Raw genomic sequence first — 15,056 nt, 5'->3', positions numbered from 1 at the left:
AGGGATTGCAGGAAGTTGCAGAATAAGAAAACTCAGTCAGCCCATATTGCATCCACCACGGATAGTTCTGAGAAGTTATGATATCTGCATATGAATATGCCAAATTTGCTCAGTACCAAGAATCATTGAAACCTCAATCTACTCCTGTTACTGCCATTGTCGAGTCAGGTAAACCCAATACATGTTTTGTTTCCTCCTCTTCAAAATGGGTCATTGATTCTGGAGCTATAGATTATATGACAGGTAATTCAAGTCTGTTTTCTACCTTTTAGTCACATAAATTTACCTCTCCTGTTACTTTAGCAGATGGGTCAACATCTTGTGTTATTGGGTCTAGCACAATTAGTCCAACACCATCACTTCTTTTGTCATTTGTTCTTAGTTTACCTCAGTTATCATTTAATTTAATTTCTGTTAGCAAACTCACTCGTACCCTTAATTGTTGTGTCTCATATTTTCCTGATTATTGTTTATTTCAGGATCTTACGACGAAGAAGATTATTGGTAAGGGACACGAGTCCGGAGGTCTCTACATCCTTGATACACAAGTTCCAAGATCCATAGCCTGTTCTAGAGTTGTAACCCCTTTTGAAGCACATTGTCAGTTGGGCCACCCCTCTCTCCATGTGTTAAAGCAAATTTGTCCTGAATTTTAGAGTTTGTCGTCATTAAATTGTGAGTCTTGTCAGTTTGCTAAACACCATCGTCTTAGTTCGAGTCCTAGAGTCAATAAACGAGCTAGTGTCCTTTTGAATTAGTCCATTCAGATGTTTGGGGTCCATGACCAGTTGAGTTCAAAACTGGGTTTAAGTATTTTGTTACTTTTGTTGATGATTACTCTCGTATGACATGGTTATATTTAATGAAAAATCGTTCTGAGGTGTTTTCTCATTTTTCTGCTTTCTGTGTTGAAGTTAAAACTCAATTTAATGTTTATGTACAAATATTGAGAAGTGATAATGCTAAGGAGTACTTGTCAGAATCCTTTCAAACTTACATGCTTCAGCATGGCATTCTTCATCAAACTTCTTGTGTAGATACACCATCTCAAAATGGGGTTGCTAAACGAAAAAATAGACACCTTCTTGAAACTGCAAGAGCTTTGTTATTTCAAATGAAGGTTTCTAAACCTTTCTGGGCTGATGCAGTTTCCACATGTTTTTTGATTAACCGTAGACTCCTTATCATGTTCTGTTTCCAAATTAAACACTGTTTCCTATTGAGCCTAGGGTATTCGGGTGTACATGCTTTGTTCGGGATGTTCATCCTCAAGTTACCAAACTAGATCCAAAATCTTTGAAGTGTGTTTTTCTTGGGTATTATCGTGTTCAAAAAGGGTATAAATGTTATTGTCCTACTCTTCACAGATATCTTTTGTCAGGTGATGTTAATTTCCTAGAAGATACACCTTTCTTTCCATCTACTCCTCATTCAAGTCAGGGGGAGGATGATGATTTGTTAATCTATACTGTCACATCATCTGTTTCACATCCTGTTGAATCTACTCCTGCCAGGCCTAAGCCACCTACAGTATAGGTTTATTCTCGGCGACCAACCCCTCTGGATCCATGTCCTGCACCAGCTCCTTCGTTGGCAAATCCAGTCTCAACTGATCCTGTTCCTTCGTCATCAGAACCAATCTCTAATGATGATCTTATTGCTCTTCGTAAAGGTAAGCGTTAGTGTACTTATCCAGTATCTTCATTTGTGTCTTATAATCATTTGTCGTCCTCTTCTTGTTCTTTTATTGCATCTCTTGATTCTATCTCTGTTCCTGAGACTATTAAAGAAGCCCTTTCTCACCCTGGATGGCGTAATGCTATGATTGAGGAGATGAATGCTTTAGAGGACAATGGTACTTGGACCTTGGTAAATTTACCTACAAATAAGAAGGCTATTGGGTGTAAATGGATGTTTACAGTTAAAGTCAATCCCGATGGGTCCATTGCCCGATTGAAATCCCGTCTTGTTGCTAAAGGATATGCTCAAACTTATGGAGTGGATTATTCTGATACCTTTTCTCCTGTTGCTAAACTTACTTCTGTCAGGTTGTTTATTTCTATGGCAGCTACTTATAATTGGCCCCTTCATCAGTTAGACATCAAGAATGCTTTTCTTCATGGGGGATCTTCAAGAGGAAGTTTATATGGAGCAACCGCCTGGCTTTGTTGCTCAGGGGGAGTATGGGAAAGTTTGCTATCTTCGTAAGTCTCTGTAAGGGTTGAAGCAGAGTCCTCGCGCCTGGTTTGGAAAGTTTAGTCAGGTAGTCGAGAATTTTGGTATGAAGAAAAGTAAGTCTGATCATTCTGTTTTCTTCAAGCACTCTGTTGTCGGCATCATTTTGTTAGTTGTGTATGTGGATGATATTGTCATTACAGGGAGTGATACTACAGGGATTTCATCCCTTAAATCCTTTCTCCACACTCAGTTTCATACCAAAGATTTGGGAATGTTGAAATACTTCTTCGGTGTCGAGGTAACAAGAAGCAAGAAGGGAATATTCTTATCTCAAAGGAAATATGTACTTCACTTGTTGTCTGAGACGGGAAAGTTGGGAGCTAAGCCATGTAGCACTCCAATGGTTCCTAACTTGCAGCTCACAAAAGATGGTGAATTATTTGAAGATCCTGAGAGATATAGAAGATTGGTTGGAAAGTTGAATTATCTTACTGTAACTCGTCCAGATATTGCGTATTCAGTTAGTGTGGTGAGTCAGTACATGTCCTCTCCAACAGTTAATCACTGGACAACTGTAGAACAAATTTTGTGCTACTTAAAAGAGCACCTGGTCGAGGAATTTTGTATGGCAATCATGGTCATACTAGAATTGAATGTTTTTCAGATGCTGACTGGGCAGGATCCAAGGAAGATCGAAGGTCTACTTCAGGCTATTGTGTATTTTGTTGGAGGGAATCTAGTTTCATGGAAAAGCAAGAAGCAGAATGTTGTCTCACGTTCGAGTGCAGAATCGAAATATAGAGCTATGGCTAAGTCTGTGTGTGAAATAATGTGGATATATCAGCTTCTGACTGAAGTAGGTCTTAAAACTTCAGTACCAGCCAAGTTGTGGTGTGATAACCAAGCTGCTCTTCACATTGCATCTAATCCTGCTTTTCATGAACGAACTAAGCATGTCGAGATTGATTGCCATTTCGTTCGTGAAAAGATTCAGCAAGGTTTGATTTCCACAGGTTATGTGAAAACAAGAGAACAACTGGGAGATATCTTCACGAAGGCTCTTAATGGGGTTCGGGTTGATTATCTTTGTAACAAGCTGGGCATGATTAATATCTATGCTCCAGCTTGAGGGGGAGTGTTACAGACTGTATAATTAAAATAGGAAGTAAATACTAGGGAGATATGATGTTACAGACTGTATAATTAAAATAGGAAGTAAATACTAGGGAGATATGATTTACCTTAATTGCAGGATTGATTTGTATGAATTTGATTAGTCTTCTTTCCTAACATAGAATTTGTAACTTGTATATATACATACGTGATTGATGAATAAAACAACAAATTCTTCTTCTTCCTCTGTTTACTCTTGTTTTACACCCCCCACCAATCTTCTTCCCCGTCTTGAGATCCTGTAAAACACAAGTGGAAGGGAAAAATGTAATAGAGCAATTAAAAGTCTTGGTTAATTTACTAACAGACATAAGATTGAATGGAAACTTAGGAACATATGGAACAGATGATAAAGAAAGAAAAGCCATGTCAACATTACCAACACCACTGATGGGAGAAGAACCGTTGTAAAGGTTAACAGTTTGAGATGTGGAAGTTTCAGAGAGGGAAGAGAACACACCTGGAGTCCCAGTCATGTGATCAGAGGCTCCAGAGTCAATAATCCAGGGAGAGGGTTTGGATGCCAAATAAACTATACCTGAGTGGGCAAGTGTGGTTGTAGTATGCTGTGAAGTAGCTTGGAGAAACCTCTCATACTCATCACGCAGTACACTCACCATTTCCTTCCCGGAAACAGATGTAGATGTGGAAGGTGTTAGATCTGCCTGTTGGTTATCATTGACATCAACCCCACCAGCTACTGCATGATTAGCCCATGTAGAAGGAGGGCCATGGAGATCATAATAGAAATTCACCGAATGTCTGTCCCTGCCACAATGGATACACTTCCTTGTAGAGTTACTTTTTCCTTTACCACGGTCTCCCCCTGAGTCACGACCACCACCACGGCCAAATAAGGAACCACCACGACCTCCTCGGGAGACATGTCCTCCTCAAGTACCATGCCCACCTCTTCTGGCTATCACAAATGCTGATCTGTCAAACTGTGTGGGATTCTCTGTAGATCCTAAAGAAATCCTACGAAGTCGTACAAAAACTTCCTCAAGTGTAGGAAGAGTAGAGCCTCCCAATATTTGGGCCCTAACTGGTTCCCTCTGTTGTTGCTGAACCTTAACATCTAAAGTGAGGGGATGATAGACATTGAGTTCATTTATGAGGTTCTTCATACTGGCATAGTACTCTTCTAGGGTTTTATTCCCTTGCTGCAGATCGAAATACTCCTGATAGAGCTGATATACCCTTGTAGTATTATCCTGCCCAAAATAAAGCTTCTTGGCATGTTCCCATATGTCCTTAGCTGTATCTAAGAACATAAAGTTGGCACTTATTTTGGGTTCCATACTATTCCATAATCATGTCATAACTTGGGCATCTTCCTGTTCCCAGTCATCAAACCCTAGAGAGTCAGCTGATGGTTTATCTTCCTTCACGTGTTTCACTTTCCTCTTTGCCTCGAGGAAAACTTCCACTGACTTGGCCCATGGCACATAATTCTCACCATTAATTTTAATGGAGGTCATTTGCACACCCAAATAGTCAGAGGGGATCATCACACTCAGTTTCTGATCACTAGAACCGTCTCCCGTTGCTGCCATTATGTCCCCCACTGCTATCTCTAATGCTGAACTCTCAATCACCAACCAAATACTGCTGTCAAGGCAACACTACAGCACACTGATAACAATCTCACAACTAGTCACAATCAACAACTTGATGTAGACTAACATTAAGGTTAAGAACTGGATGCTTTGACCAGATTCGGCTACCATCCAGATTAGAACATTGATGAAAGCTACTAGGCTGAGGTATTCGGCCACTTCTTTCAGCACAATTTTTTTCTGTTCACACCACTACTGACATCCCAGAAATATTAGGCACCATTACAACAACACAACACTCAAGCAACCACACAAAAAAAAAGATTTCTGTTCACACCACTACTAACAACCCAGAAATAGTAGTCACCATGACAGCAATGCAACAACTCGACCAACCACACACAAACCCTCTTGAAATTGTTCAGTAAAGGGTAAACACCACAAGCACCATCACACGACCAGGGCTGTCACACATGGTGACAGCAGTATTAGGCTGATATCCTAGGGTTTCCGCACCTTCCTAATACTTGTAATAGGGTTGCAGCAGTCCTAAAACAAAAAATAAATAACAGATGCCGCAGCTATCAGATTGTGTTCCTTAGATTCGCCCAGAGAAGAAAATAAAAAGAGAGAGAACTTGAAGTCGCAGCCTTCTTCTCCTTCGTTTATGGCTCTGATACCATGTTTTGACAGCTCTGTTTTAGTAGTTCGAACCAGTAGAGAGTAAGGGAGAAAGAAGAAGAAGGAAGAAGAACTGTCGAATCTCATAGCATAAACCCTATTAATCGACCCTAATATGAATTAGCCTCTAATTAGTTGTACAAAGACTAAACTGCCCCCCACTTAGTATGGGACAGGAAGTCTCTATTAAGACTGCCACATAAGCACATAACCTAACAGAAATAAAATGAATAATCTACCCTTATTCGGCTAGATCTAACAGCATAATTTAGTGGTTGATGGAGACTCGAGCACATGCCAAATAGTTAGCTAAGCAACTGGGAGTGACAGTCCTGGACACAGCTGCAAACAGGTGGCTTATTCAGTAGCAAGACAAGGGGTCAATATGGATAAATTTTTTTGGGGGGCACCCTTGTTTATTTATTTATTTTGTTCACATTTCCTAAATAATGAGGTTAGGTAGTACCTTGCTATCTTTAGATGATAGACCTGTCATCATTGTACATATTCTTGTTTCAGTTACCAATGAAAAGGTTAAGAGTTCTGTCAGTGGTTATTTCTTCATGTCTTGTCTACTTCTGTACAGGTTATCAACCGCTATGAAAAAGAATTTGGTGAAAGAAACTACCGTTTTACTGCAGGAAAAGTTGATTTCATATCTGTTGATGCTCAAACTCTTGATGGTAAGAGACTAAGCTGCTGTTTTCTTTTACCTTTTTCCCCCTTTTATACATATCTTTGTGTTGCAATTATTTAGAATGACCTGCTGTTCTCTTCTTCATCTGGTTTCCTTTGAAATGTCCTATTCCATGAAAGTCAAACATCAAATCTTTAGTCATTGTTTTATGCTGTTGGTAAATAACTAATACATCTTTACACCCCCATCAATTGAATCCTTCCAGGAAATTCTAGTTATCTTTCTTTCTAGGGTTTCTCATATGTAATTTAGAACTTTGGATGAAATATTTGCATCATCTGTTTCATCAATCATCATATTAATAGAAAATGCCTCACTAGACAACAAAAGATTTATTTCTTACTCTTTACTTCTTAGACATAATTTTTTTCTATAAACTTCAATATATCAATGAAGAGAAATGGAGTGCTAGCTAAGGGTGACGTGAAAGGTTATGCAATAGGGTTTTCTTATTACTTGTATTTAATGTTGGCATTCACTCTATTAGTGAATACAAATAACTTTCAGATGATGCATTTTATCCCTCTTGTACAGAGGAGATATTCTTCTTGAACCTGGTCTTGAACAAGTTTGCAAAGAAACTCATATCCTGGGGAAAAAAGATACATCTATTTAGAAGGTTGTATATTCATCGAGCAAGTCTACCCTCAATTTCTGTTTTTGTGCTCCTATTAGGTATAAAAGATCATGAAAGGCTCTTTTCGCTGTATAAAACAAAGAAAGATTGCTTGGTGAATTGAGATGTTGTGAATGGATGGTAGTTTAGGCTTGGGAAGGATGAAGGTTAGAAATATCTCTTTGTTGGGTAAATGGTTGTAGAGATTCCATGAGGGCAGTGGAATGCTTTCGTATTTGGTGATTAGAAGTGTTCAAGGAGTTGATGCGAATTGTTGGGATGCAGGTCTGAAGTTTGAGCTGGTGAGCAGAATCATTTGGACAGTTTGGGGGAGGAGTAGGCCAATAGGATGGCCCCTTTTCTTTCAAGCGAAAGAAAAGGGGAAGAATTATCTGGGGATGTATAGTAGAAGCATAGCAGCACCATTTGGACAGTTTGGGAGAAAAGAAATGCAACAATCTTTAGGGAGTAGGGAAGGAGTAGGGTGGCAGACATTGAATGTACTATAGTGAGAAAAACATATTGGATAAAGACAATGGATTTATTCTTGCCTTTCTCAACAGATGACATCATATGGAAGTGGGGAGAATTGGCCAGTAAGGCTGCCAATGGACTCTGAAAATCCAATATCCAGTCTGGCATCTAATCCAATTACTCAGATTTTAATGTTAAAATCTGCATCCACTTGGTAATTGAATTGGATTCAAATTTGACCCATCTGGCCTGATAAAAACTTGAGTCCAATATATGTAATATGATAATTTATATATAAATATATTATATATGATATTCTATATATATAATTCAAAAAGTAATTAATCTTTTCTTTATTTTAATGATAGTAGAGTGGAGCTGGATTAAAAATCTGATCTGAGTACGATGTTTCATATTTTGGGTCAGATCCAAATTCGCAATTTAAATAATTGGATCAGATTCAAATATAGATGAATCCAATCCAAACCCGACCCATTTACAGCCCTAGTGGCCAGTGCATTCTCCAAAAAGATGTGGTTCAAAAAGCATGGGTACCAAGAGGGGATTCTTAAAACTCAATTTTGATGGCAGCAGTTTTGACTGACAGGCCCAATGGGCTTCATACTTTTTTATTTCTTTAGTTCTGTCACCCTACTAAAGGTACCTTTTGTTGGTTCGGCTGTCTTAGTTTGTATGTTTACCTTTTGTTGGGTCTTAAGTCATTAGTTAGTGGGCCTTGTTACTGGGCCTAATCTTACTTAATGTTTATTTCGACTAGGTGTCCCATCACTAATCAGGGGCAGTCTTGTCCATTCATGTAACATTATGTAATGTCTTTATATATAATAGATTAGGGCTGGCCGAAGTGATTACTGCCACCCATTTCATTTCTGTTCCTCTTCTTCTTCCTCTTCTACTCTCATTCGACAGCCCTATTTCAGCAAACATGGTATCAGAGCACTGATCTTACGACTGGTTACAGCAGCCGCATCTTCTTCTACTTGCAGGTAACTCTCCCATTCTTCTTGTTGGTTGCTGCAAAGAAACCCTAGGGTTGGTCATAGAACACAGCTAGACCTACATCTAGGGTTTCCCTTGGCTGTGGGGCCCAAGGGGAGTTAGACCCAGAGGCTGATGCCCTAATAGACACAGTACAGCAGACTGTAGCCATTCGGCTAAGATAGATCTGTCTACACAGATCTAGGCGGAAGGACTGATTTCAGCAGTCCTAGAACTGTTCGTGGGTGAAGTTATAACCTGCGGCAGCAGTGTTTAGCACACAGTAGAAGCCAACACAGCAAGTTGCAGTGTAGTACTCGGTGACAGCAGTAATTTGGGCACAGTGTTTCAGCTCTGTGTCTGGTTCTCAGGACTGAGTTTACAGTGCAGCAAGTTCCGTAAGTGTGAAACAGTTCTCTATACATTGGAGTTACAGTCTTGACACTTACAAGTAAGTGAAGATGTCTTCAATATCCGGGGAAGTGTCTTCTAGAGATGTTAGGGCTTATGGGAGGTCTCCTAATCTGGAGAATCCAAATCTGCATAGCCTACAGATTACAAGTGTGTTGTTGGATGAGTACAACTTCAGGGAATGGTCTGTCTCAGCCATGCTTTTCATCACATCCCATGAACTCACTGGTTACTTAAACGGGCAGAAGAAGGAACCAGAAGTGGGAAGTGCTGAATATGGAACTTGGCGCAAAGAGAATGCTACAGTTATGTCCTGGCTACTTGCCTCAATGACTCCAAGAGTAGCCAGGACTTGTCAACATTTTTCCACAGCTGCCAAGATTTGGGAAAAGGTTTCTAAAACCTATGGGCAGAAAAAGAATAATGCTAGAGTTTACAGATTGAATCAAGAAATTGCTGCCTTGAGGCAAGGAGATATGAGTGTTGCAACATATTTTGCTACACTAGAAGGACTATGGGAAGAGTTAGATCATCACCTTATCATTGATTGGGAGAGTGATGGAGACAAAGAGAAGCATGAAAATTAAATTGAAGAGGGTAGAGCATTTAAGTTTCTTGCTGGCCTAGATCCTATATATGAGAGCATAAGATCCCAAATTCTGGGAAGGGATGAAATGCCAGACTTACATCATGTCTACTACCTTGTGAGGAATGAAGAGGTGAGAAGAAAAGAGATGCAAGTTGATACTCAAACAAAACTAGCTGAACAGCCTGTGGAGCATTCGGCCCTAATCTCTACAAATCAAAGGGGAAACAGGTACTCTGACAAGAGACATCTGAAGTGCACCCACTGTGGAGGGGAAAGGCATGTGAAAGAGACCTGTTGGGTTCTCCATCCGCATCTGAAGCCAGCTGCATTGAGGAAAGATAAGAAGCATCAGAAGGGTCAATCTGCAAGTGTGAATTTGGCTATGGGTCAAAGTGATGATGGTTCAAAACACACATCTACAGTTACTTCCTCTTCCATGGGACAGACTTCTAATTCCCCTTGAACCGAGTCCTTGGGTTTTACTGCCGATGAGGTAGAGGTACTTAGCCGGGCCCTAGCCCGTCTAAGGACCAATTCTCTTCCATCCTCCTCCCTTGCCAGATGAGGTATTGTCTCTACCTTTAGTGCTACTAGTTCTATTGATCCTACCTCTTGGATTATTGATTCTGCTGCAACTGACCACATGACACACATGTCTTCTCTATTTTCTTCATATCATTTAATGTCTGGCCAAGATAAAATGAGGGTTGCTGATGGTTCTCTCTCTACCATCTCTGGGAAGGGAGTGGTTGACCTAAGCAAGGACCTCTCACTAAAATCTGTCTTGCATGTTCCCAATCTTTCTTCAAATCTCTTATCTATTTCCAAGCTTACCAAAAAATTGAATTGTAGCATAACCTTTTTTCCTACTCACTGTGTCGTTCAGGACAGTTTGACGAAGAGAACGATTGGGAGCGGTCATGAGTGTGGAGGTCTCTACTACCTTAATGCAGACATCAGTTCGGCCTTGCAAACATCTGCTACGTGTAGTCAGTCCAATGTGGAGTCAATAGCTAGGTTACATCTATGGCATGCTAGGCTAGGTCATTTACCTTTTTCATCATTGGAAGTGTTGTTTCCTGAACTATTCAAAAGTGTTTCAAGTCAAGAGTTAGTTTGTGAAGTCTGTCAACTATCAAAGCAATGTAGAACTTTTTATTCAACTTCAAGTAATGAAATTCGAGCTTCTTTTGACTTAGTCCACTCTGATGTTTGGGGTCCTTCTCCCATTATTTTTGTTGATGGCTTTCGATATTTTATCAGCTTTATTGATCACTATTCTCGATGCACATGGATATACTTATTAAAGGCACGAGAGGAAGTGCTGCGGGTAACCATGACATTTTGCAAAATGATTGAAACACAATTTGGTACGAAGGTCAAACAATTTATGTCAGATAATGCTGCAGAATATTTTGAAAGGTCCTTGAATCTGTTTATGGAGGATGCTGGAATGATTCATCAGTCATCTTGTGCTAGTACCCCCCAACAGAATGGGGTTGCTGAGCGCAAGAACAGGCACCTATTGGAGACTGCTCGAGCCTTACTATTTCAGCACAAAGTTCCTAAAAGCGATTGGTCTCAAGCAATCCTTACTGCATCATATCTGATAAATCGAATGCCATCCAAGGTATTGGGGATGAAAACTCCTTTCTCTGTTCTTTGGCCCCATCTTCCTGACTTTTCTCTTCCACCGAGAGTCTTTGGTTGTGTATGCTTTATACATGTCAAGGATCTGAAGAAGACCAAATTGGATCATAGGGCTACAAAGGGAATCTTTTTGGGGTACTCCCCTACTCAAAAGGGATACAAGTGTTATGATCCAGTCAACAAGAAAAAATGTCACAAAGGATGTGGTATTCTTTGAGTCTCAATCCTATTTTCAATCTTCCCAGAATCCTCTTCAGGGGGAGACTAGTGGGATAGAAGAGGATTCCTCTGTTTCCCCATTCTTTGTACCTCTCTCGACCTCAGGCCTTCCATCTTCTCCTCCTGATCCACCTAGTTGTGGTATCCCGGGTGAATCTAGTGAGGCTCCCATTGTACCAGCTACTACTAGTGATGTTGCAAATATTACCGAAGACTCCGACAAGATGCAAAGAGATATCAGAATCACCTACAACAGAAGGAAGAAGGGTCGTCTAACTCATGACAGCGACCAATTGGACTCGGATCAACCTGTCTCAGAAACTCAAGGTAATCCTATCAGTTCCTCTGACTTAGATCTTCCTATTGCCCTTCGTAAGTCTACTCGTTCTTGTACTATCAAATACCCCATTGCTGATTTTGTGTCTTACTCACAGTTGTCTCCTCGTTATTGTTCTTTTGTGTCTGCTCTATCTTCTGTGCATGTTCCTACCAGGTATACTGAGGCAGTATCTAACCCAAAATGGAAAGAGGCTATGGATGAAGAAATGAAAGCCTTAATGAAAGCAAGGACTTGGGAATTAGTGGATCTACCAGAAGGGAAAGGCACTGTTGGATGCAAGTGAGTGTTCACTGTGAAGTACAGGGAGGATGGGTCCATTGAGAGGTACAAGGCTAGACTAGTAGCAAAAGGGTTTACTCAAAAAGAAGGGATTGACTACAAAGAAACTTTTGCTCCGATGGCAAAGCTCAACACAATCCGAGTTCTATTATCTTTAGCTGCAAATTTCTCATGGGAGCTACATCAGTTGGATGTGAAGAATGCTTTCTTGAATGGTGACCTGCATGAAGAGGTGTTCATGGATCCTCTACCAGGTTATGTCTTTGGCAAGAAGGTATGTAGACTGAGAAATGCCCTTTACGGCCTTAAGCAGTCCCCTCGAGCTTGGTTTGAGAAGCTATGTGGAGTCATGAAGAAAGGGGGTTACACTCAAAGTGGAGCAGATCATACCCTATTCATAAGGAAGAGAAATGGCAAACATACGGCACTTATTGTCTATGTGGATGATATGGTAATTACAGGGAATGATCAGGAAGAGATTAAAAGACTAAAGGAGTTTTTGGTTGCTGAATTTGAGATCAAAGATCTGGGCCAACTGAGATACTTTCTTGGGATTGAAGTTGCAAGATCTAAAGAGGGCATCTATATATGTCAGTGGAAATACATCCTTGATCTTCTTCAAGAGACAGGCATGATGGGGTGTAGGACAGCCGATATTCCAATAGAACAGAATCATGGTCTACAGGTGTCAGTAGGAGAGGACTACCCTGATAAGGAAAGATACCAAAAGCTGGTGGGGAAGTTGATTTACCTGTCCCTTACTCGCCCTAACATTGCTTATGTTGTACATGTTGTCAGTCAGTTCATGCACACTCCTAAGATCCCTCACATGAAAGCTATGGAAAGGATCCTCAGATATTTGAAGTCTTGCCCGGGGAAAGGGATTCTGTTCAGCAAAACAGTAAAATTGAAGTTGAAGGATATACTGATGCAGATTGGGCTGGCTCTGTTGGGGACAGGAAGTCTACCTCTAGGTACTGTACCTTTGTTGGAAGAAATTTAGTTACATAGAGTAAAAAACAGAATGCGGTTGCAAGATCTAGTGCAGAGGCTGAGTATCGAGCTATGGCTCATGGTGTTACTGAACTCTTATGGTTGAAGATCCTGCTTGGTGAACTTGGAATAAAGATTGAGTGCCCTCTCAGGTTGTACTGTGACAACAAGGCAGCCATCAACATTGCAAATAACCCAGTGCAACATGATAGAACAAAACATATTGAGATAGACCGTCACTTTGTTAGAGAAAGAATTGTCTCAGGAGAACTCTGTATTCCTTATACTCCCTCCGAGATGCAGATTGCAGATGTTCTGACTAAAGGGCTAACTACAGTGAAATTCGTGGACTTACTTGGCAAGCTAAACATGATTGACATCCATGCTTAGCTTGAGGGGGAGTGTTGGTTCGGCTGTCTTAGTTTGTATGTTTACCTTTTGTTGGGTCTTAAGTCATTAGTTAGTGGGCCTAATCTTACTTAATGTTTATTTCGACTAGGTGTCCCATCACTAATCAGGGGCAGTCTTGTCTATTCATGTAACATTATGTACCAAGAGCATCCTATTTGCAAAATGGGGGGATAAGGATAACAAGTTGTCATAAGTAGAAATCACCGATTGCAGTTGTAGATGAATTCCATGTGAAGAGAAGGAAGAAGAAGGTGAAGAGTTTCAGCAGTAGAGAAGAAAAGAGGAGAAGAAAAAGAGTAGGATGTCAACCAGAATTGAATTTATTCTGGCCGCCAACCCCTCATTGTATTATATACTTAAACTTAAAAGAATAAGAGATTACAAGAATGCCCTTAGTAGGGCGGCTACTTAAGTTGCTGAACAGTCAGAACTTTAAAAACATAAACTAATGGACCTAAAGCCCAACAACTTCCTAACTTAACAACTTAAAAATAAGAGATAAATAACTGGGCCCAATAACTAGAAATCAGTCCAACTCAACACTCCCCCTCAAGTTGGGAGTAAATGTCACACATTCCCAACTTGTGTAGATCATGCTCCAGCTTGTTCCTTGCAACACCTTTTGTGAGAACATCAGCAAGCTGCAGATCGGAGAAATTCTGAAACTTCATGTGCCATGGCCCTGTATTCGACTTCAGCACTTGATCTTGCCACCACTGTCTGTTTCTTACTTTTCCACGAGACAAGGTTTCCCCCAACAAGGGTGCATACTCCTGAAGTAGATCTCCTGTTTCAATTGTCCATGATCAGCAAATAATATGCCTCTGCCCGGGTGTCCCTTCAGATAAGCAAGAATCCTATCAACAGCCTCCCAATGCTTGACTCGTGGAGCATGTATGTATTGATTTACCACACTTACTGCATAGGAAATGTCTGGTCTTGTCATACACAAGTATAGCAGCCGCCCCACAAGTCTCTAATATCTCCCAATGTCTTTTACCAGCTCGTCTTCTGATGTATTAATTTTGTGATTCTGATCAATAGGAATACTGATTGACTTTGTTCCAAGCTTCCCTGTTTCTTGTAGAAGATCCAAAACATACTTCCTCTGAGAAATAAAAATTCCATGTTTTGACCTTGCAACTTCAATGCCTAAGAAGTACCTAAGCTCTCCAAGATCCTTAATTTCAAATTCTCTGTGTAGATTCTCCTTCAGACTATCAATCTCACTTAGTTCATTCCCTGTGACAACAATATCATCCACATAAACAATTAGGACTAACACCAAGGATCCCCTCCGCTTCACAAACAAGGTATGGTCAGATTGAGTCTAAGTGTAGCCAAAAGCAACCAAGGCTTTCTTGAACCTATCAAACCATGCTCTGGGAGACTGCTTTAAACCATAAAGTGACTTCTTAAGTTTACATTACATTTCCCTTTTCAGCATCACTATAGAAACCAGCAAGAAGATCCATATACACTTCCTCTTACAGATCTCCATTTAGAAAAGCATTCTTCACATCAAGTTGAAACAGGGGCCAAGAGTATGTGGCAGCAAGGGAAAGAAGTATCCGAACAGAAGTCATCTTTGCAACTGGTGCAATGGTTTCTAAGTAATCAATGCCATAGGTCTGTGTGTACCCTTTTGCAACAAGTCTGGCCTTATACCTTTCTATACTTCCATCTGCCTTATATTTGACTGTGTAAACCCATCTGCATCCAACAGTCTCCTTGCCCTCTATTAGATCCACAATCTCCCATGTCTGATTCTTAATTAAGGCTTTCAT

At 40.4% G+C, this 15,056-nt stretch overlaps 1 protein-coding gene across 2 annotated transcripts in view; it reads left to right on the top strand.

The window, feature by feature from the left end:
• Positions 1 to 15,056, top strand: part of LOC148844442 (Calcineurin-like metallo-phosphoesterase superfamily protein) — a 154,005-nt gene that overhangs the window by 83,673 nt on the left and 55,276 nt on the right. For both annotated transcript variants that reach the window (XR_016103479.1, XM_088958747.1), the window contains exon 5: positions 6,178 to 6,274. Coding sequence is in view for 1 of the 2 variants with exons in the window: in XM_088958747.1 (XP_088814873.1) it covers positions 6,178 to 6,274 (97 nt within the window). In the remaining variant the exon portion in view is untranslated. The remainder of the gene's footprint in view (positions 1 to 6,177; positions 6,275 to 15,056) is intronic.

Source organism: Nelumbo lutea, chromosome 8, assembly GCF_056320005.1.
Source record: "Nelumbo lutea isolate HS-2025 chromosome 8, American lotus-T2T, whole genome shotgun sequence".
Classification (NCBI taxonomy): Eukaryota; Viridiplantae; Streptophyta; class Magnoliopsida; order Proteales; family Nelumbonaceae; genus Nelumbo; species Nelumbo lutea.
The sequence above is the reverse complement of the archived record's forward strand: the minus strand, read 5'-3'. Positions and strand labels throughout refer to the sequence as shown.